We start from the raw sequence: 25,511 nt of genomic DNA on the forward strand, positions 1-25,511 counted from the left end.
TACACGATACACAATAGCAGAGCCAGGAATAGGCTATTACAATAAAAACTCATACTAAGAAAAAAGGAAGAAATGGAAACATTATAGCCATTGATTGAGAGCAACACTGCTGTTTTGCTGGGCTAGTATTATAAAAACCTCCACCCTAACAGTACTGGAAGTTTTAAAAATTAGATCTTAGATCTGTTTTTTGGGAGGAACACCTGGCTCCACTATCTGGGAGGTTTTCTCTTATCTTTTGACCTGGTGGACAAATGTAAGAACACTGGAGATTATGTTCCCTTTGAAGGGTGAGGAGTGTGGCACAATTTCTTTTGGTTTGAGAGTTCAATAAGCCAAAACTGTTTTTAGAGCATAATATTAGGTATTTCAGTGGTATAGATGCTTCAAAAACATAACAGAATTTTTATCTATTTGTTTTCAGTATCTTCTATGAGGCAGCAACCAAAGCCAAGGTTATGTTGTAGACGTTGTTTTTAAGTCGTTTATTATTTCTGTGCTTATTCCTTGTGCCCATCTCTCTCTTCATGGAGGCTACTTTAAGGCCTTCTAAAAAAGTAGGCTTGGATGAGGAGGCCAAACTTTTCATCAGACTTTTGCCATAGGGTTAAGCGCCTTTATTTACTGAGATGACTTTCAAGTCCTTTCTTGCTACATGGGATGAGGAAGTACTGGGCTTTTTATAACCATGTCCCACTTTTCTAGAGCCTCTCTATTCCCTTTCTTTTATACTTGAAAACTGATCAACCTGAATCAGTTAATAATATATTGCTACAAACAAGCAGCACTAAGCAAACAAAACACAATAACGTTCTGGCTCTTTCTAGCTACTTTCTATGAAGTAGCAAGTTTTCTAGGCACTTGATCTGCCTTATAAATTATTGCAGGCAACTAATAAATGTATTACCACTAAAATAAACAAAAAAAGAAAACCCTCTATCTTTACAGCCTGTGATAGTATTTCCTTGCCACCTCCTGTTTGGCTGCTAAGTCAATGGCACATATTTTAGGTTTTGGTTATGATATTATGCCATTTCTAATACGAATTATTTGTTATTGCATCTGAAGAACAAATTTGTAAATGACATTGTGTAGGGAGCCAGTTTTCTCAAAACTATTTCTCAAGACTGTATACTAAGCTAGTATTTTTAAACTTTTTTTTTGCTACAACCCAAAACAAAAAACACAATTTATATCATTCAATAAACAGATACAGACATAAACCTGTATGCATACACATGAATACCAGATGGGCCAACACTATGTCATATCTAAACTGGGACTATTACTGTCAAACCCATATGTGTGGTATGGGTATCTGAAATTCCCTTTATGAGGCTAAATTGATTTTTCACATGAATTTTTAAAAATTTGCTTGAAAACTGCTGAGTATTTTGTATTTTGGTATTTTTAATAGAGACAGGGTTTCACCATGTTGGCCAGGATGGTCTTGATCTCCTGACCTCTTGATCCACCTGCCTCAGCCTCCCAAAGTGCTGGGATTACAGGCGTGAGCCACCACGCCCAGCTAACTGCTGAGTATTTTGAAATGGTATTTATGACAGCTAGGTTAGTCCTTTGAGACATTAGATTGATAGGAATTTTATATCCTGATTTAGTGTTACATTTATTAAAGAGTTTTAACGATTAAAAATAAATAATAAATACCATGTATTATATGATAATCATGTTTCATTTAAAAGTACATATGTATCTTTTCACTTATGATTTATCCCCTTTAGTGTTAAAGTATATTTCCATTTGATCTAACTTTAATAGTACTTAAAATAATTAAGAATAAACAGTGAAAACAACATTAATCTTTTTAATATCTGAAAGAGGTCTTTATTATTATAATAATAACTACTGATAAGAGATGCAACTTTACAATCGGAGTACTGAGTTTTCTTTTTAAAAAGAATGATAAAGGCATTGTGTAATTTCCTAAAGTTTAAAGTACTGTGAAAGTGCATCTTAATGTTGGAAGGGTAACAAATCCTGAAGTTGATTAGTAAGACAAAATATAATAGCATCACAGTTCTTTTTTAAAAACCCCTAACTACAAAGAAAATACAAATTTGGAAATTTAAAAAATAAGAATCTGTTTGTTTCTTTGCATTTCTGCCATACTCTCTGAATTTGTAATTTTTTTTTTTTTTTTTTGAGGCCCATTCACAGGACGCCATATGAACATAAAACTGTGTGGAAGTACCTGAAAACAATTCCAAATTTAACCTCTCAGCTAAATGATAAGCATCTGAAAACACTTAGTAAGACCGTCTTTTCCGAAACCTGGTTGAAAGGCAGCACAGGTAATAGACTGATGTGGGAAAAATTTGGCGAGATAAAATGCAGGCCACTATTTTGAGTTCTTTATCATTATTATGCTTAAAATTTCACTTGACAATTTCAGTTGACGTGGTAAAAATATACTATTTGGGTGTATTTCATTTGTAAGTTTATAAGTAGTGAAATGAATAACATCTCACATTTTAGTACTTAGAGTTTAAGATATACACTAGTGTTTCTCTGCCTGGAGAATGAATCAGAATTACTCAGTGATCACATTGAGACCCATATTGTTAGGTTTAAACATCAGAATTTCTGGTTCAGTAGGTATAGGATGAGGCCTCAATTTCGTTTATAATACCTCAGGTAATGCCACTAGTGCAGGCACCACACTTTTGGAACCAATATCTGAGATACACATTTAGTAACAATATAGTGTTGATTTTCATAGGTGAGACAGCAGATGGTCAATATGATTATTTGACTGAGTCAGGTACTAATCCAGATATAGGGAAAAAAGCCTCTCTGGATAGATTTTCATTTCCCAATTTTAGTTTTTGGTCCCTTCATGAAGGACTTAGTGGATATATTAATAGACTTGTTATATTTTAATTATGGGGGTAGGCATATAATTTAATACATTCTTTGTGTCAGAAGCATCCCTTTTTGTTCCTCAGAAAAACAAATGAAGGAAGATATTGCTATTATTATTCTCCACAGATGAGGACCCCTGAGGCACAACACAAATATCACACAGAGTATTCTTGCTTAGAATCGAGTTTCAAACACACTTCAACCAATTCTAAACTTGTTCTCTGTGTATTATGTCACTGTTAGTACAAACTGGTTTATCAAGATCATGACATTTAAAACCTAACTGGAATTTTAAAGAATATATGTCTATTGAAATAATTTACATATTTCCAGCATTTTCCTTCAATGATCTTCTCTCATAATTAGTTCTATTTAATCTGTGGTCAAGCAATGAAAAATAAATCAAAGGAATTTTAAAGGGGATGAAATAATTTTGAAAGGGAATAAAGGACAAACATTCAACATCACTTTGCCATTAGATTGAGGATAGTAATTAAAAATTAATTTGTTTTATAAATCACTGAAAACATATTTATAATGGTAAAAAATATGGGAACAACCTAAATGTCCTTGAATAGAAGATTGGCTACACATATTTTGATATATCTATTCTATAGAATTCTAAACAGTGATTAAAAAGAATGAGCTAGATTTATATATATTGTTATAGAAACATTAAAGACAGTAAATAGAATAATTGCAAATTATATTAACACATTTATGAAAAAGTCTAAATTTATACACACACACACATATATACATATATCTTTTTTAAACTATACAAGTGGGTCCAGAAGGACATTCCAAAAATACATATTTTTAAAAATTGTTGCCTTAGTAGAGGGGAGTGAAATTGAGGGGTGATAAAGGGCTAAAATTAACTTTCTCCTACATATATTTGAGTTCGTTTTATTCTCTCACAGTAAATGTTCATTTGTTAATATTTGTAATTATACATTTTTTTCAAACATTTTCTAAAATTAAAATTAGAAACAAACGTTTAATTCTGATGGCACCTTAACTCAGGTGATTGATGATTAGAATATGAATTTTCAATCTTTCACAAGTGTCAGGCATTCCAACTTGCATTTCAATAGGGTGTACTTTCAACACTTAAAAATTAGGAGTCTCTGTGTTTACACCTACCTGTGTCAAAATCCCTCTCAAGTTTTTAAAGCATTTAGTTCCGACAGCTCAGATCTGTTTCACTACCAAAGAAGTCAACTCATTAAATATCTGACCTTTGTAGATTTCTTTGTTCATCCAATTTAATAAAAAGGCCCAACTAGGTGTCTGTCTCTCTCCTTTTTCTTTATTCATGTATGTGTTTCCCTCCCTCTGCTGTTATTTAAACTATTCCCTCTAGTAGCCCCTCATCACCAGGCTGCTGACTTTCAATCTGCTACTGGGGCTTCCATTTCTCTGGTGCAATTCCACACAGCTGTTTGTACCTTCTGGTCTCTTTTCTGGCCACTAGTTCTTAAAGCCTCATTAAGAAAGCTTCCTAAACTTACCATTATTCACTAAACCTCTTGCTCATTCAGTTTTTATAAACAATCAAACAGTAACAGGAAAACAATATTATACTTCTAAGTAGTGAATAAAACACATTATGTGTCTCTAAGTTAAAATGCTACAAAAATATGATTACTATATTATTATTTACTGACTATATTAATATTACTATATATGAGTACTTATATTAAAATTACTGTATGTAATATATTTTACAGATAGTCATCTCTCCATATACATGTGTAGGTAGATATAGTTTACTGAAGTCAAATGGAAGAATTTTTCATTAGATTACATTTTTACGGCCTGAACTAGGGACATTTTTATGATTGATAACCTAAAGCTCATGAAAACTAAAAGAACTGCCTGTTTAGTTACAACCTGTAACAATATCACAGATCAAACTTTTATTATCTAGCTTTATGTTAATGTTAAAACACATTTCTATAAAATATGTTTTTCTCTTTTATATCTATGTCACCTTTACTGTTTTCTTTGTGTAGTCCTTTGTCTTACAGTATTATTTCCCTTCTATTTCTTTCATTTTATTTCATTCTGAACCCACTTTGGTGAGGTTGTATCTCAAAAACTCCAAAAGTCCTCATTTTCATTAAATTTTATATTTATTTTTAATGCTGAAAATACTTTTATGTTACTAAACTTCTAACATTTCTTTAACCTGCATATATTTTATTTTCTGTTGTGGTTTATATTTTATTTAACAACTAAAAATATGGTAGCTAAATCTCATGAAATATGTAGTGGGCGTCTTTTCTAGACATAAATTAACCATAATTCAAATAATTTATTCTTATAATAGAAGAACTAAAATCTTTAGCTGAGATTTAGTATAAATCTAGTCTTTATGTAGACTGACCAAGAAAAAAAGGAGATCCAAGAGAAACCCAGGAAAGGAAGGCTTCACTGCTGAATTTTACCAAACATTTTAAAAAGAATTAATATCGATTATTCTTACATTCTTCCAAAAATTGAATAGGAGGGTATACTCCCAGACTAATTTTATGAGGCCAGCATTACCCTGACACTAAAGGCAGACAAGATAAATGAATTCAGTAAAATTGCAGGATACAAAATCAACATACAAAAATTAGTAGTGTTTCTCTAGTAATAAAATATTCAAAGAGGAAAATAAGCAAACAATTCCATTTATCAATAACAACAAAAAATCTAACCAAGGAAGTGAAAGACCTGCAAACTGTAAAGTAGAAAATATTGATAAAAGAAATTGAGAAAAATAGTAATAAATAGAAAGCTGTCCTTTCTATGCTCATGGGTTGAAAAAATTAATATTGTTAAAATGCTCATACTATTCAAAGCGATCTATAGATTCAATGCATTCCCTATCAAAATTTCATGACATTTTTCACAGAAATAGAAAAACAATTCTTAAATTCATATGGAACCACAAAAGAACCCAAATGGCCAAAACAATTTTGAGCAAAAAGAACAAAGCTAGAGGCATCACACTCTCTGATTTCAAAATACATTGAAAAGTGATTATAATAAAAACGCAAGACAATGGCATAAAAACAAATATGTTGATGTGGTAAGGCTTTGTGTCCCCATCCAAATCTTATCTTGAATTGTATTGCCCATAATCCCCCCAAAACCCACATGCTCAGGGAGAAACCAAGTGGAGGTAGCTGAATCATGAGGGCAGTCACTCCCATGCAGTTCTCATGATACTGAGTGAGTTCTCATAGGATCTGATGGTTTTATAAGGCACTGTTCCCACTTTGCTTGATTTTTGACAAAGGTGCTAAAAACACTCAGTGGAGAAAGGGCAGTGTCTTTAATAAGTGGTGTAGGAGATAAATGGTGTTTGAATTTATAAGTGATGACTTACAGTATCTGTAGAAGAAATTTCTAAGCAACAAAGTGATCAAGATATGGCCTGGCTATTTCTAACAACCTCGCTAGACTTCAGATTTGCTTGAGGCCTGCAGCCTCTTTCTTTTGGTCAATTTCTCCCTTTTGGAATGGGAATGTTTTTCCAATGCCTTTTTCCCCATTGTATCTTGGAAGTAAATAGTATGTTTTGATTTTATAGGCTCATAGGTGGGAGGAATATGGATTCAAACTCAGATAAGACCTTGGACTTGGGACTTTTGAGTTAATGCTGGAGCAAGTTAAGACTTTTGGGAATTATTGAGATGGGATAATTGTATTTTAGAATGTGAGAAGGATATGAGATTTGGGGGTCAGGGGCAGAATGATATAATTTGGACATCCCCTCCAAATCTCATGTTGAGATATAATTCCTAGTGTTGGAGATGTGGCCTGGTGCAAGGTTTCTGGTTCTTGGGGGTGGATCCCTTGTAACTTGGTACTGTCCTCATGATAGTGAGTGAATTCTCACAAGATCTGGTTGTTTAAATGTGTATGACACCCTCCCTTATTCTCTCCTGCTCCTTCTCTCTCCATGTGATACGTCTGCTTCCATTTTACTTTCTACTATGAGTAAAAGCTCCTTGAGGCTTTCCCTGAAGCTGAGAGGATGCCAGCACCCACCATGCTCATGCAGCCATTTTTTTTTTTTTGAGACGGAGTCTCGCTCTGTCGCCCAGGCTGGAGTGGTGCAGTGGCGTGATCTCGGCTCACTGCAAGCTCCGCCTCCCGGGTTCCCGCCATTCTCCTGCCTCAGCCTCCCTAGTAGCTGGGACTACAGGCGCCCGCCACCTCGCCCGGCTAATTTTTTTGTATTTTTTTAGTAGAGACGGGGTTTCACCGTGTTAGCCAGGATGGTCTTGATCTCCTGACCTCATGATCCACCCGTCTCGGCCTCCCAAAGTGTTGGGATTACAAGCTTCAGCCACCGCGCCCGGCCTAAACATCTTTTCTTTACAAATGACCCAGTATCATGTGTTTCTTTATAGCAATGCATGAATGACCTAACACATGCTGTATTATAGAAACTCATAACTTAGATATAATGAACAAGTTCAGATACAAACTATCATAGTTGACTCAAAAGAAGGATAACTTGAAGGATAACTAAAATAATGTATTAAATTGGTAATTTAAATTATTCTCACAAAGAAAATCCCTGACCCACATGGATTCATAATGAAGTCTGTCAAGTATTTAAAGGAGACTCTATAGCACACGTATTGAACAGTTAAGAATAAAAGTTAATTTATAAAAATGCAATTAAGAAATTCAATTCAATTTGCCAATAACATCAAAAATATAAACTGCTTAGGAATAAATTTTATAAATGAAGTGCAAGACTTGTACATTGAAAACTATAAAACTGTTGAAATAAATTAGTAAATAAATAGAAGGTAATTCAATGTTCATAGATCTACATAATCAATATTGATAAGATAACAATACTATTTATATTGATCTACAGATTCAACACAATCCCTAACAAAATACCAATTGCCTTTTTTTGCAGAAATTAATAAGCTGATCTTAAAATTCATATAGAAATTTAGGGGATGCAAAACAGTCAAAACTTTTTTGAAAACAAATGATAAAGTTGAAGGACTCACACTTCTCTATTTCAAAACTACTACAAACCTATAGTAACATAACAGTGTGATATTGGCATAGATATATATAGAGAGAGATAGATCAATGGAACAGACTGAGTCCAGAAATAATGTTTTAACTTGATGGTCTATTGGTTTTAGACAAGGTTGCCAAGACAATTCAGTGGTGGAAAGAAAACTCTTTTCAACAAATTATGCTTGAGGAACTAAGATGCTAGATAATGAAGATAGACCATACACACTTATTTACTTACACCATACACAAATATTTACCAAACGTGAATCGAGAATATAAATGTAATAATTAAAACTATAAAACTTTTAGAAGAAAACTTAAGAATCTTCATAATCACAGGTTAAGCCATGCGTTTTTACACATAACACTGACAGTACAAGACACAAAGAAAAAATTGAATAATTTGGACCTTATAAAAATTAAAATATTTTGAGCTTCAAAGAATAGAATCAACAAGGTAAAAATGCAGCCCTTGAAATGGAACAAAGTACTTGCAAATCATATATCTAATAAGGGTCTCATGTCCAGAATGTGAAGAACTTGTAAACCTCAGTAACAAGAAGGCAATTAACCGAATTTAAAAATGAGTATATTAGCTGAATAGATACATTTTCAGAGAAGATATAGCCAATAAGCAGGTGAAAATGTCCAATGTTGTTGTCATTAAGCAATTCCAAATAAAAACCACAATGGCATACTACTCCATCCCCACTATCATGATTAAAATATAAAAGAAAGTATTAAGTGTTGGTATGGATGTAGAGAAGTTGAAGCTCATACCTTTCTCTTGGGATTGTAAGATGAAGCCACTTTGTAAAACAGTTTGGCAGTTCCTCAAATATTAACCATAATGTTACATTTGCCGCGTGTATTAGTTTGTTCTCACGTTGCTAATAAAGACATACCTGAGACTGGATAATTTATAAAGGAAAGAAGTTTAATGGACTCACAGTTCCACATGGTCAGGGAAGCCTCAAAATCATGGCGGAGGGTGAAGGGGAAGCAAGACACGTCTTACATAGTGACAGACAAGAGACGATGAGACCCAAGTGAAAGGGGAAACCCCTTATGAAACCATCAGATCTCATGAGACTTATTCACTACCATGACAATAGTATGGAGGAAACCGCCCCATGATTCAATTATCTCACACTGCATCCCTCCTATAGCACATGGGAATTATGGGAGCTACAATTCAAGATATGATTTAGGTGAGGACACAGCCAAACCATTTCACTTCTGGCCCCTCCCAAATCTCATGTCTTCACTTTTCAAAACCAATCATGTCTTCCCAACTATCTCCCAAAGTCTTAATTCATTTTAGCATTAACTCAAAAGTCCACAGTCCAAAGTCTAATCTGAGACAAGGCAAGTCCCATCCACTTGTGCGCCTGTAAAATCAAAAGCAAATTCCTTACTTACTAGATACAATCAGGGTACAGGCATTGGGTAAATACAGCTGTTCCAAATGGGAGAAAGTGGCCAAAACCAAGGGGCTAAAGGCCCCATGCAAGTCCAAAATGCAGCTGGGCAGTCAAATCTTAAAGCTTCAAAATGATCTCCTTTAACTCCATGTCTCACATCCAGGTCACACTGATACAAGAGATGGGTTCCCATATCTTGGGCGGCTCCACCCCTGTGGCTTTGCAGGATACAGCCTCACTCCCAGCTACTTTCATGGGCTAGTGCTGAGGGTCTGCAGTTGTGCTTTTCTATCACATCATCAGGCTGCAAATTTTTTGAATTGTTACACTGTTTTCCTTTTAAAACTGAATGCTTTTAATAGCACCCAAGTCACCTCTTGAATGCTTTGCTGATACCCTAAATCATCTTCCTCAAGTTCAAAGTTCCACAGTCCTCTAGGGCAGGGGCAAAATGCTGCCAGTCTCTTTGCTAAAACATAGCAACAGTCACCTTTTCTCCAGTTCCCAACAAGTTCTTTATCTCCATCTGACACCACCTGAGCCTGGATTTTACTGTCCATATCACTCTGAACATTTTGGTCAAAGCCATTCAACTAGTCTCTAGGAAGTTCCAAACTTTTCCACATTTTCCTGTCTTCTTCTGAGCCCTCCAAACTGTTCCAACCTCTGCCTGTTACCCAGTTTCCAAATCATTTCCACATTTTTGGGTATGTTTACAGCAGTACCTCACTCTACCAGTATCAATTGACCTTATTAGTCTGTTTTCAAGCTGCTAATAAAGACATGACTGAGACTGGGTAATTTATAAAAGAAAGAGATTTAATAAACTCACAGTTCCATGTGACTAGGGAGGCCTCACAATCATGGCAGAGGGCAAGGGGGAAGCAAGACACATCATACATGGCAGCGGGCAAGAGAGAATGAGAGCCAAGAGAAAGTGGAAACCCCTTCTAAAACTATCAGCTCTTGAGAGACTTACTCACTACCCCAAGAACAGTATGGGGGAAACTGCCCCCATGATTCAGTTGTCTCCCACCAGGTCCCACAACATGTGGGAATTATGGGAGCTACAATTCAAGATGAGATTTGGGTGAGGACACAGTTAAACCATATCACCCCAGAATTCCACTCCTAAATACACACCTAAGAAATGAAAATACACATTAATGCAAAACTTATATATAAATGTTTATAGCAGTATTATTCACAGTAGCCATAATGTGGAAGAAGACCGAATTTCCATCAATGAGTGAAGGAACTTTTAAAAAGTATGTACATATCATTATAATAGAAAATTTTTTGGTGAAAAAAGTGATGAAGTACTGATATATGCCACAATTTGTGTAAACCTTGAAACCATTATGATAAATAAAAGAAGCCAGTCACAAAAGGCCACATGTTTATGATTGCTTTTATATGAAATCTCCAGAATAGGCCAATTCATCTGGACATCAAGTAACATAATGGTTGCCACCTTTGGGACGTCGGGTAAGGGACATTATTGCTGATGCATAAGAGTTTCTTTTGGGAATGATAAATGATGGGTGCTGATGAGTTGATGGGTGCAGCACACCAACATAGCACAAGTATACATATGTAACAAACCTGCACGTTATGCACATGTACCCTAGAACTTAAAGTATAATAATAATAATAATAAAAAGAAAAAAAAATTCTAACATTAGATTGTGATGAGATTCAACATGTTTTACATATACTAAAAATCAACAGAATAGTACATTTTAAAAGGGTGAATTTCATTGAATTGAATCTTAATAAGCCTTTTTAAAAATTGAGGTGAAATTCATATAATGTGAATCTTTTAGAGTGTACAATTCAGTGACATTTAACACATTCAAAATATTTTGGAACCATCACAGCATCCAGTTCCCCCAAATTTCTACCATCCCAAAATGGAACCCCTTGCCCATTAAGCAATCACTCACCATTCCCCTAGACCCTGGTAGCCACTAACCTGTTCTCTGTTTCTATGGTTTTATTTATTCTGAACATTTTGTATGAATGGAATCATACAATATGTGACCTTTTGTGTTGAGTTCTTTCACTTAACATAGTGTTTTCATGGTTTATCTGCATTGCATTATGTACTTCATTGAACCTCATGAGCTGTTAATTGTTCCTTTAATAGCTGAATAATATTCTCTTATGTAAGCTATTTTTAAAAATGCTTTCAAAAATTCAATTGGAGACCAATGGACACCACTAATGCAAGCCAGCTCCTAGAGATCTCTGTGACTGAAGTCAATTTCTTTTAATAAATTTGTTTAATATGAAAAGAGAAATACAAAAGATATTTTAAAAGTCCACTAGCAATGGGTTAGCTGAGACAAATCTTTTTATGAAATGATTTAAACAAAGTTAAGTAAAATGAAAAATTAGCATATCAGTGATATCAGTATGCCACCATTGAATATATCATACATGTACACTAAACTACTTCGGAAATATGATTTACCTGTGTTTTCCCACTCCCTTCAGAAAGCACCTTTGCATAGTATACTGCGTGGAATTCTGTCATATGAGAAAGAAATTTATTTCTTATAGATTTTCTATAATCTCTTATATTAGAGTAACACTATTTTATGATGTATACATTCCTTTTACTACCATTAATCCTTTGATAGACAGTCCTCTCAGCTGTGCAGGACAGAGCTCACTGTCCCTTTCTTATGTTTGAGGACTCTGAGTTTCAAAATCTTACTAGTTCTACATAGTGAAGGGTAGAACCAAGCCTTTTGAGTCTGGGTCTTCTGAAGCCAACCTTTAGCTTTTTTTTACCCTTTTCCATGAATTACATTTTTCAATGAATAAAATTAAACTACAATGTCAAGGAACCATGTTTATTAACATGCATCATCAAACAGCCTTCACTAGAATAATATGTGACATTAATTGATACAGGTTTTGATGGGTAATCTAAAATATCTTTGCTGAAATGCTGGCTTATGGAAATCAGTGCTATTGCTTTTATGATCTTTTCTACTGTGAGAACAGTCTTGCATGGTGATGCTAATTCTCTCCCTGTTATCTGTTATCAGTAGAATGGCTCTTGATGTAAATTGTCCTTTTTATGGCACTAGTCTGAATTTAATGTTCAATGTAAATTTTAATCTTTTAAATATCTGCAAAATATACTCTTTTTATAAAAGTGGTACCAATAAGAGAGTTAAGATGATTTTTTAATGACAAAGGAAAATAATAAATATGTGTTTATTTTAAAACTTAAAATAGAGCATTGAAAAACGTGATTATATAGCACATTATAAATAGACCGAAAGTCAAAAGAAGATGTAAAATAAACTTGTAATAAGATGTATTGGCTAAAAATCTTGTATTTTATGGCAAAATGAATCAAATAGTCACTCAGTTTTGTACCCATAAGGTGATACAGTTTTATCCCTATGAAATTGGAGATTTAGTAAAATTGATACATTTAGGATTAAACTGTGGTATGACTTAATATTAGAATCACAGCGAAGATTGCAGAAAAATATTTTGAGTTATTATGTACTTCAATCAAAATCTAAGCTAGACAACAAACATAGAAGAAATAAGATTGCATAAAATTTGTTGGTGTATTTTAAGGTAGATATTTTTTAACAAGTTGTTTTTTTTTTTTTTAAGTAGCCACAGGGACTGTTAAATGTTAATGTCTGAAGTAAGTTAAAATAACCTTTTCACTGGAGAGAACAAAAGGTTTGACTTTAATAGTCAACAATTCATATTTATTATCAGAAAGAATGACTGAAGAAACCAACAATTTGAAACCTCATATTATTGTTTATGTAGATTATTATCAAGATTAACTGGCTTATACTAGAAATCTTGAAAAGCCAATTCATCTGGTTATCCAAGTATATATTTTAAAATCAGTAAAAAGTGGAGAAACCACCTGGACTTTATATGTCTTAAGAATTGATATTTAAAAAAAAATTTAAAAGACCTCTCTGAGATTTTTGTTTGTTTTAGTAGAAGGGCTTTTCATAGCAAATTTTAAAAGCTTAATGGTATACAACTTGGAGTCAGAAAAAAACACCTTCTTTTGGTGTTGTAAGTGCTTCTATTTATTTTCAGAGGTAAAAAATTCTTAGCTCTTCCACCCGAATACCTATGAGTGTAAGAACCATAATGCTTTTTTCAGGCATATGGGGACTTCTTCAACATCCCGAAGCTATTTGTTCCTCACCGCTCCTAGCAGGGCTAACTCTAACATACACATGCTCTTGATCTGAAACATAACTTAATCTGCAGTGGTCAGACATAATAGTTATTCAAAAAATAGTTGATACATAAATCTATGCATTAACTAGTATTGGAAGTAATTTCCAACAATGTAACCTTTAATACACAGTACTGATCTAAAGTTCGTTCAGGAACAATGTATTTATTGCTAGATGATAATCTGAAATAGATGTAGTTCATGCATTCTTCCAGATAAACTAATGATTATCATTCAATTATAATGCTGAATTCTAAGGCCATATATCAAGGTGCCATTCTTTTGATCTTCCCATGTAAAAGTGATTTTTAAATTCTTAGAAATAGTCTATTATGCTTGGTAAAGGGTATTCTATTAATTAGTTTTGTGAAAATCTTAGTTATGTTTATATTAAAGTGTAAACTTTTGGGAGAAATATATTCAATGTTATTGAGCCTTTTTGTAGTTACTAAATCCTGTAACTGATCATATTTCCTCCCTTTAAAAACTATTTGATTTAAAATATATATGACATTGTTTTGATATAAATATTAAAACATTGAAATGTTTTAAAAGTAAGGAAAATGGAGCTGAAATTGTCCCTGTATCCAGTATTACCTCCTTGCAAAGATATAGAATTTCACACAATATTATTCTTGTCTTCATCAGTTTTTCCTATAATATTTATCTTCATTATGTTTCATTAACATTTTAAACAATATTGTCTGTATTTTTGAATGCTCACAAAATAAATCCTTTTAGATAACAAATGAAATCCTTTACTGAAAAAATTCAAAGGCTTTGATTTTAATATGTATTATTATGCATAATAAGAAACTGTTTTCCTTCTCTGGAAATTTTTAATGTAAATGTGAAATATTTGAAGAAATTATAAAAAATAAATTAATTTGTATATATTTTTGAATCTGACTTCAAAATGATACACGAGGCTTAGACATACATGTGTCATTTGATAACTGTCTTAAGTATATATAAATCAAAAAGCATTTTCATTATTACTTCAACTATAAAAACACAAATTCAGTAAGTACTTCAAATCTTGGAAGAATAACTTGAAAACTACAATAAGTATTGTAAAAGGTGAGGATGAATGAGACTGAACTTGAAGAAACTGTGGGACATAAATGAAAACAGACTCTCATCAGCACATAGGTCCTCTGCATGTGGACGTGATTACACAGAGATGTGTAAAGTCTTAGTGATATCAGTGTGGTCTTGAAATACTTAAATACCCTTCAAGACAAATTATACCTTCAACTTAACCACAAATCAATGAATACATCCTATGATAGGATGTCTAAAGACCATATATATGTATATATAGCCAGAATATATATGCATATATATAGCCAGAATACTCCTATAGTAACTCTTAAGTACACAGTGATGGTCAGCAAGTGATAAAATACTAAATACTGACTTGGAGCTTAGCCGAACAGTTGGATGGACAAGTCATGAACAACTGAAATTCATAATTATATTAAATAAACACAATTTCTAAACTGTTCAATATTTATTATTCATGCTTACTGTTTGGAATCAGGCATATCTACATTAGTTTTGAACCAAACAATGTTAAAATAGTCACATGCTTATACAATTACTTACAGGAATAACAAGAGTTAACTATATTTTAGGTACCTTCATATACTTCTTTAATATTTTGACTAACTAGTATCTTAATAGATGTCCATTCACTAGGTCATATATTTTACAAGTCTAAAAAATTCATATTATTATCCTAAAAACAACAGGCAATAAAAAGGTTTAATTATCATAAATTCCTATAAATTTTGGGAATAAACTTTTAAAGTTAAGCTCAACATTCACCTAATTGAACTGCTAATATTTCTGTAAACACCACTTTTTTTTTGGTCATACAGATATGTTACACTTCATCAATCTTTTTAAAAAGGTAGTACATATTTTCCTATCATGAATACTGTGGTCCTGAATATATATTTACAGTAACTTTTACTTGTATTTTGGATTATTTATTTGTGACAGATTTCCAAATTTAAAAGTAATGAATAAAAATGTGGGAATATTTTAATATCTCTTGATACTTGTCTACAAATGATAGGAAATGTATCATCCCACTGTTACATGAGAATATTAACATGTTAACATGAGAATGCCATTATTGCTGCATTATAAATTTTAAGGCTTTGGTAATTCAAATGTTGAAAATCACCCTCTCCCCATATTTGAGAGTCACTACTGGCTCTGACTGTCCCTGCCAAGTAGGCTGCCCCTTTTCTTTCTCTGTCCTTATTTTTGGTGTTTCCTCCCACTTTTCTGTTGAACTCCAGTGTTCTCTCTTGGATAATGTATTTGAGGTATGGTTTTCTCATACATTATTTTTGTCCTTATAAGTGGATAAAGTGTCTATGAGATGCCTCTAGTCAGTCATTTTGAACCAGTCATACCTCATTTTAAAAATCAGTATTCCTTTTATTCTAATTGAAAACTCTGTCGTTGGTTATTTAAAAGATAATTCCAATTTTAAGTGCTCTCCTAAGTATGTCCTAGCCTGCTTTTAAGTGCATTCTTTAAAATACTTTTTCCTGTACTCTGCTTCTGGCAAACTGGGTAATTCACTGTTCTTTATCAACCTTCCCAGCTTGACTGAAGACCATGAAGTACTCCATGTTACCTGCTTCTGTGTCTTGTTCATTTGATTTCCTATTATACAAATATTTTTCCTTCCATTGTCTGTCAATCAAAATTGTATCTACATTTCAAGATCCATCATAAATGCTTCTTTTTCATGAAGTCATTCCATATCTTTCCCATCAGGCACAATTTATTTCTTCTTCAGACCTTCATATCATTTTAGGTACTCATTTAGGGATATTTGCCTTGTGATGCTTCTTATAATTATATACTTTGTAATTTCCACAGTACCAGAAGAGTATTTGTTTTTATTTTGGAACAAAGAGTATCAATATTTGAAGGCAGTTTCAATAGAAGCTCTGAGCTCAAAATAGAATAAAATAAATTTCTTTACATCCCTTCCAGTTAGCTGTATAATATTTACATATTTGCTTTTTTATTCTCAAAATAAATATCCACTTTTATTTGCATATTGTCTTCTACAAGTTATTGCATTATTCTAAGCAAGGTTATTAGACTTGTGTCTTAAAATAACTACTCCTGGTACCTTAGAAGAGGAAAAATTGGACCTATGCAAAATAATCCCATTTCCAAAGATTATTGAATATAATAAAAGCTATGAAGAGGCCATTTATTGCTTTGTTATCTTATCTCTGCAATCATTTAGACCTTATAAAGAGATTCCATAAATTAATCCATCTGGCTTAAAATTTATATAACTTTCCTATATTTTTCCTTGGCTTCCATATAAGAGCCTGAGAAGAAAATTGACTATCAAAGAGTTTTATCTTATTCCTCAATAGACAGAATTCTAAGGAAAAAAAAAAAAAAAGAGTTGATCTTCAAATATTTTATAAAATTCTTTGGAGAGAAATACTATAGGGGATCATTAATTAAGCTTTCATTTATTCGACGAGTGTTTTTGCTAAATGTTTAAAATTATCCAGGCTGTGTGATATGAGCTGGAGATAGAGAGAGCAGTCAGAGTTTCTTCTCTCAAGAGGTTACAGTCTATTGACAGAGACTGAAAACAAAGAGTGCCATGGCAAAAATTCTGTGAAGAAAGATAGCAGAGGAGGCCTGTTAATTAGGCTGGATGAGGGCAGGGCTGAGGTCAGAAAAGGCTTCCCTGGTAGATAGATAACACTTAAACTCAATTTTATAGGGCAAGGAGGGATTTGCCGCTGACAATATGACCTTATTCATCCAATTACAGTTCCTTGAAACTTTTAAGTCCTTCTAGAACGGCTGATTTTAGCTGAAGGTCTTTGTACCAGAGAGTGGGAAATCTTTAGCAAGATTCACAATCATGATTACTTTAATCAAACTTTGTAACTGGCTTTTAACTTTTCAAAAAGTCACTATCAAAATGATTAAAGTTTCCCTAGTATTTTTAATTCTTTTGTAATGCCTTTTGTTCATTAATAAAAGTATAGTTAAGAGCTATTTTCAAATATGGGGTACTGCACTAGGAGATTTCTCAAGTCCTTATGAGAATAGTTCTTTGACTTTTCATGTAATAGAAGCTAGGTATATAAATACTTTTATGAAACTTATTTCTAACCAACTTGATTTTGATAAATTCCTTTACTTTTGCAGAGTCTGGGAATCATTATTTAATGGGCTGGAAATCAGTATTATTTCCTTATTGTCTGATTTTTCTTAAATGCTTGTATTTTTCTTAAAGAATACATGAAATCATTTTATGTATTTTGAATATTTGAATAAGGAATCCATGCTATTTGTTTCTTCTCACTGGTTAAAAATTTCGAATGCTTATATTTATCTTGCATTATTAACAAATGTCTTTTTTCTCACAGTTCCTACAGTTAACATCACTTTGGGCTCTGTTAGTAATATTTTAATTGTTCTTTGAGAGCTTAACTAGATAGTAATCTTTTTTAGACAGTTTTTATAGTATTTAAATAATTTTTCTATAAATTTGGGGATTTATGTCAAATATTCTTTGAATTTTATTTTGAGAAGCTTTTGTAAATTCAGTTTCTGCTAAATTTTATACTTTTCTCTGAACTCTTCATTTTAACTCCATTTATATTGTTAAATTTTTTGTTTGAATAAGGATCCTTTTCCTTTTTTATTCTCCTCTAGTACATCTATACAGAACTCACCTAAAATTTCATTTCACTCTGCATATATGTCTGAAATTAAAAAAAAAAAAAAACTTTTATTTTCAAATTTCTTCTAAAATAATTTTGATAGATTTATGAATACACCAACTATGTTAATTTAAGGAAATAATTGAGGGTCAATTTCTGAACTCTGTTACAAATAATATATGAGTCCATTTTCACACTGCTATAAAGGAATACCTGAGACTGGGTAATTATTTATAAAGAAAAGAGGTTTAATTGGCTCATGGTACCACAGTCTGTATAGAAGCCATGATGCTGGCATCTGCTCAACTTATGGGGAGGCCTCAGGAAACTAACAATCATGGCAGAAGTGAAATGGGAGCCAGCACTTTATATAGCTGAGAGCAGGAGGAACAGAGAGAGGAGGGAGATGCCACAGAGTTTTAAACAACGGGATTTCATGAGAAATCTATCACTAGAACCGCATCGAGAGGATGGTGCTAAACCATTCATGAACAATTCACCCCCATGATCCAGTCACTTCCCACTAAGGCCCCATCTCCAACATTAGGGATTACAATTCAACACGCGATTTGGGCAGGGACACAGATCCAAGCCATATCGAATGGTAAGAATTCTTTTAATTCTCATTGAGGTTGTTTATAAGATCTATAAAACTAACATACATTTGTACATATATATTTATATATACATTTTATATCTAGACATAACTACATAAATACACACGCGCAAATTACACACACAGAGCACTCCTATGTGTGTATGTATGTTTGTATGTATGTGTGTATCCTTCAGATGTTAGAATACATTTGAAAACTTCCAGAAATTAACGTACTTTGTAACTTTTGATGAGTTACTTTATCATTCTGAGCCTTGGTTTCTTCATCTGAAATATGCACTAACAATGTATGATTTTCTGGGTTATTGGAAGAATTAGTGTTAGAACACGTAGCACAGTGCATGACAAACATTTCATGCTTGGTATGTGATATTTACTCTTCATGGCATGTTTGGTATATATGAATAACAGTAATAGCTGTTTCTAGATTTAAGAAATCCAGATTAAAATGTTGCTTCTTAATGAGTCATTTATTTAGGAAGAGCCCATCAATCCATTTGTCATTAAGATCTGAAAACATTAACCTCTATTTTATGGAGACCATCTAGTGAAAGGTATACTTACAGTTCTAATCAAGCACTGTTATTTTGCTCAATAATTAACAATGTCTTTTTTACAAGTCTCTTTAAAAAGAGACTTATTTTTAACGTCTCAGAAAACTTACAATCATGGAAGAAGGCAAAATGGGAGCCAGTACTTCATATGGTTGAGAGCTGAAGGAAGAGAGAGTATGGGAGGGTGCCACATAAGTTGTTCTCTTAAGACAGTGTGTCCATACACACAAATCTCTTTCTAGACTTGTTTTGTCTAGTTTGTGTGGCATTTTCATGGGCAGACATATGTTTGCTTTTTATTTTTAAACTGTTTAAATGAACATATATTACTTTGTAATATATTTTTTAACTGAAAATGACACATACTAAATAACACGTACTTGATCTTTATTTTATAAATGGTGGAGCAATATCCCTAAGCCAGCTATTTGGGTTTTGAGTTTTAGGCGGAGTCTGGCTGCTTGAGCTGGAGTGCAGTGGCGTCACCCATTCACTTGCCAGGCTCAAAGTCTCCCGGGTTCACGCCATTCTCCTGCCTCAGCCTCCTGAGTAGCTGGGACTACAGGCGCCCGCCACCGCGCCCAGCTAATTTTTTGTATTTTTAGTAGAGACGGGGTTTCACCGTAGTCTCGATCTCCTGACCTTGTGATCCGCCCGCCTCGGCCTCCCAAAGTGCTGGGATTACAGGCGTGAGCCACCGCGCCCGGCAGCAATATATTTCAAGAATGAGACAGAGAGGGGAGGGGAGGGGAAGAAAGAGAGAATTCTATGTCAAATTACAAAGACTAGTATCGTCATGTGGAACTGCCACTGGTTGTCTTCAAATACTGGCTCAACCACTACTGGCTCATCAAGCCTGGGAAGGATGTTTAATTTTTCACTGCTTTCAGTTTCTGCAGTTGTAAAGTTGAAGCAATTATAGTGCCTGATTCATAGGGTTATAATATGTTTAGTGTAGTGTCTGGCATATAATAAAGTGTTCAAAACCAAGAAAGAGTCAAACAATATTTGCTGTCATCTTGTGAACACTAATTTTTTTTCTCTAGTTTTTTTTCTCTGTTATATTTGCATAAGCTTCCATTTAATTGATATATCATAGCATCAGGACATTTCACCCCTAAACACTTCAGAGTGTATCTAGGATTCAATATTTGTTTCTGACACTTTATTTTTTAAGGCAAAATTTATATACAGTGATGTGCATATATATATATACCTTAAATATATCACTTGATGAGTTTAGACAAATACTGTATCCCAGATCCGTAGCAAGCTATCAAACTTTACCATCACCTCAAAAGTTCTGTTTATACTTCTTCCCAGTCAGTCTCTTGTCTATCCCATAGGGGCAATGGCTCTCTTTTTTTTTTTTTTTTTAATTCTCACTATGAATTAGATTCACATGAATAATTTAAAACTTTATAATGAAATCAGACAGCATGTACCCTTTTGTGAAAACTTTATTCCAATTAACATAATGCTTCTGAGATTTATCAATGTTGTATGAATCAATAGTTCATTCCTTTTCATGGCTGAGTAGTATTCCATTGCAGGGACATACCAGAGCTTCTTTACATATTTTCTTCCAGATGGACACCTGGGCTTTTTATAGCATTCAACTATTATGATAAAGCTGCTAGTAACATCCTTGTACCAGTCCTTTTTGGACATCTACTTTTATTCCCCCTGAGCAAATACCTAAGAGCTGAATTACTGGGACATAGTTTAGAAGTATGTTTCATTTAAAAAAAAAAAAAAAAAAAAAACTGCCAGATATTTTTTGCAGAGTAATTGTATAATTTATACTCCCACCAACAATGTGTGAGAATTCTAGATGTCTCACATCCATGCCAATATCTGATTCTTTCAGTTTTTAAACCTTTGGTTATTGCAGTCTCCCTCTTCTGTTTCCAAATAAATACACTTATTCAAAAATTCTGATTTGTATAAGTATGGGTGATTTTTATTTTTTCTTGTGCCTTTTCAGTAAGTTTAATTTTGTAAAAGCATTTTTAGCAATAAATTCAGCATTTTACAAAATTAAAAAATCAATTTAGCTAAAAACAGTTATGTATGTACTTGTTGTGCAAGTCATTACAGTACTTGTAGCTTGCGATACAATTTCAGGGACTTCTTTACATTGAAATGCAAATATACTATATCCCAAACCAACTGGAGTAAAGATAATGGTTTCAGAGAAATATGTTGGATGATGAAATAAATAATCTGAATTATAATGAAGAAACTACAAAAGAGATTCATGTGAGATATTTGAATATTTATGCTTTTCATATTAAACACAGTTTTTTCTGAAGTGATATTATGTAATATGAGGTTTTTAACATTATTGTTAACTAATTTAATTACTATTATTAGATACAGTCTTTTCATCTACATTTTTAACATTTCACTAATTTAAATTGGCCAAAACTTTTAAGATAATCTTTGCATTGGTAAAATTTGGTTATGTATATTAGTTTCAAAATTCATTTAAACCCTATAGTAGTAACTACAACAACATAAAAAATTATTACATTCAGTGAATAATTGACAAAATAACACATTTAAAATACATGTAGATAACTTAGCATGACAATCTTTGATCTGGACATTGATTCTAGGAATATATTACACAATGAATGCAACACTGGGACTAAAAATCAGTCCTCCTCCTGCCTCCTAGACTAGCACTTGATCCATTTATTATACAGGCATTCCTCAGAGAAATTTCAGGTTTAGTTCCAAAGCACTGCAACACAATGAATATCATGATAACATGAGTCACACACATTTTTTGGTTTCCCAGTGCATATAAAAGTTATGTTTGCATTATCATGTAGTCTATTAAGCATGTGATTGCATTATGTTTAAATATATATATACCTTAATTTATAATAGTTAATTGCTTAAAAAAATAGTAATGACCATGTGAACCTTCAGTGAGTCCTAATCTTTTTCTGGTGGAGGGTCTTGCCTCAATGTTGATGGCTACTGGCTATTCAGGCTGGAGGTTGCTGAAGATTGGGGTGGCTGCAGCAATTTCTCTCTCTCTCTCTCTCTCTCTCTCTCTCTCTCTCTCTCTCGATGGAGTCTTGTTGTTTTCGCCAAGGTTGAACTTGAACTCCTGGGCTCAAGTGATTCACCCACCTCAGTCTCCCAAGTAGCTGGGACTTCAGGCATGCAGCACCATGCCCAGTTTGACTGTGGTAATGTCCTAAGAATATGGCAATGAAGTTTTCTGCATCAATTGACTCTTCCTTTTACAAAAGATTTATCTGTAGCATGTAATGCTGTTTGATAGCATTTTACCCATAAAACATTTCAAAATTTGAGTCAATTCTCTCAAACCCTGCCCAACTGCTTTATCAACTAAGTTTATGTTACATTCTAAATCTTTTTTAAAATTCACTGTTCACAACCTACTCATCAGAAGTGGATTTCATCTAAAGAAACTGCTTTCTTTGTTCACTCATAAGAAGCAACTCCTTGTTTTGTTTAAGTTTTGTCATGAGAGTGCAGCAATTCAGTCACATCCGTAAGTAAGCTGCACTTTTAATTCTAGTCATCTTGCTGTTTCCACCACATCTGCAGTTTCCTCCTCCACCAAAGCCTTGAACCTATCAAAGTCATCCTTGAGGGTTGGAATCAACTTTTCCAAACTCCTGTTAGTGTTGATATTTTGACCCCTTCTCATGAATCACAAATATTCTTAATGGCATCTAGAATAATGAATCTTTTCCAGAAGGTTTTCAGTTTGCTTTGCCCAGATCCATCAGAATAATTATGTCCATGGTAGCTATAGACTTATGAAATGTATTTCTTAAATAATAAAACTTAGAAGTTGAAATTACCTCTTGATTGATAGGTTGCAGAATGAATGTTGTGTTAGCAGGCAGGTAAGCAATATTCAACTACTTACACAATTCCATCAGAGTTCTTGGGTAACCAGATGCACTGTCAATGAGCAGTAGTATTTTGAAAGGAGTCTTTTTCTGAGTAGTTGATCTCAACAGTGGGCTTCAAATATTCATTATAGAATGCTATAAAAAGATATGCTGTCATCTAGGCTTGGTTGTTCCATTTATAGAACACAGGCAGAGTAGATTTAGCATAATTGTTCAGGGCCCTAGAATTTTTGGAATGGTAAATGAGTAGTGGCTTCAGCTTAATGTCACCAGCTGCATGTCACAGTCAGCTGACCTATGTGTCACCATCACCAGCTGTATGTCATCATCAACCTCTCCTTTGAAACTCTGAAGCCAGGATTTGACTTCTTCTCTCTTTTAACTATAAAGTACTAGATAGCATCTTCTTACAATAGAAGGCTGTTTCATCTACATTGAAAATCTGTTTAGTGTAGCCATCTTTATCAGTGACCTCAGCTCATCTTCTGGATAACTTGATGCAACTTCTGCATCAGCACTTGCTGTTTCACCTTGCACTTCTATGTTATACATATGGCTTCTGTCTTTAAACCTCATGAACCAAACTCTGCCAGCTCTCAGCTTTTCGTCTGGAGCTTCCTCACCCTCTCTTAGCTTACCTGAAATTGAATGGAAATAGGGCCTTGCTCTGGATTAGGTTTGGTTTAAGAGAATGCCGTGACTGGTTTCATCTATCCAGAACCCTTAAACTTTCTCAGTATTGCAGTGAGGCTGTTTTGCTTCCTTATCATTCGTGTGTTCACTGTCATAGCACTTTTAAACTTCTACAAGAACTATTCCTTTGCATTCACAGCGTGGCTTACTAGATAGTGTAAAAGGCCTAGTATTCAGCATATCTCATCTTCCAACAAGCCTCCCTTACTGAGGTTAATCATTTCTAGCTGTTGATTCAAAGTAAGAGATACATGACTCTTCCTTTCACTTGAACACTTAGAGGCCATTTTAGAGCTATTAATTGGCCTAATTTTAACATTGTTGTGTTTCATGGAGTAGAAAGGCCTGAGGAGAGGGAGAGAGATGGGGAAATAGTCATTGAGCAGGGCAGTCCAAACATGCACAACATTTACTAATTAAGTTCATTGTCTTATATGTGCATAGTTTGCCGTGCCCAAAACAATTACATCAATGGTAACGTCAATGATCACTGATCACATACCACCACAACAGATACAGTAATAATGAAAAAGTTTGAAATATTGTGAGAATTACCGAAATGTGACACAGAAACACAAAGTGATCACATGCTATTGGAAAAATGGTGCTGATAAACTTGCTAGATGCAAGGTTGCACAAATCTTTGATGTGTAAAAAAATGCCGTATCTGTGAAGCACTGAAAAGCAAAGCACAGTAAAACGAGATATGCTTGTATTGTGTTGCCTGGAAGGAGGTCTAGTTTAACCTCAGACATCCAAGCAAGAACAACCTTTGCTTTAAAGAAGCATGTGAATCACTCCCCCATGGTCCCTGTGTATGAATTGTGACTAAGAAAGTCACACTAATTAGCACTCAGGTTAGAAAAAAAGCAGACATGGCAAGCATTTGATGACTTTTGGGACATTTTAAAAAAACGATTGTCCCTGAAAATGAAATTTGTAAAGTTTCTATTTCTAGCAAGTTAATAAACAAAGTGTACGAAAATATCTCCTGACAGCACTTGAGTAATTTGCTTCAATCTTAGGAAGTAATGTAAATAAGAAATGGAGAAAGACACCATCCTATTCTTACCCCCTTCCAGGCTTCAGAAGAACTGGAATTAATTTAAGGTACATTAGAAATATTCACAAATGAGTATGTCTTTCAGACCTACAGGCATACAGTTTAACTTTAGGAATTGGGGTTAGATGACAGACTTTAGAGATTTATGTTATGGAGTAGGATATATTTGGGAAAACTCTTCTTTCTAGTAATAATCAGCCACCTTCTCCAGACTCTCTCCATTATTAAGTTCTATAAGTGATTGTCATCATGTCCAGAGCAAAGATAAATTAAAATTAAGGGTAGATATATATTGTTATTTATATAAAATAGGAAAAATGGCATTTTGTGTATTGGAGAGTTATAAACATT

The 25,511-nt window shown here is 33.6% G+C and overlaps 1 protein-coding gene across 3 annotated transcripts in view; it reads left to right on the plus strand.

Moving 5' to 3' along the window:
• CNBD1 (cyclic nucleotide binding domain containing 1) overlaps positions 1–25,511 on the plus strand; it is a 533,550-nt gene that overhangs the window by 347,047 nt on the left and 160,992 nt on the right. For all 3 annotated transcript variants that reach the window (XM_017962161.3, XM_031669659.1, XM_031669661.1), the window contains one exon: positions 2,167–2,312. In XM_017962161.3, the coding sequence (XP_017817650.1) occupies positions 2,167–2,312 (146 nt within the window). The remainder of the gene's footprint in view (positions 1–2,166; positions 2,313–25,511) is intronic.

The sequence above is a fragment of the Papio anubis genome, chromosome 8 (genome assembly GCF_008728515.1).
Source record: "Papio anubis isolate 15944 chromosome 8, Panubis1.0, whole genome shotgun sequence".
Classification (NCBI taxonomy): Eukaryota; Metazoa; Chordata; class Mammalia; order Primates; family Cercopithecidae; genus Papio; species Papio anubis.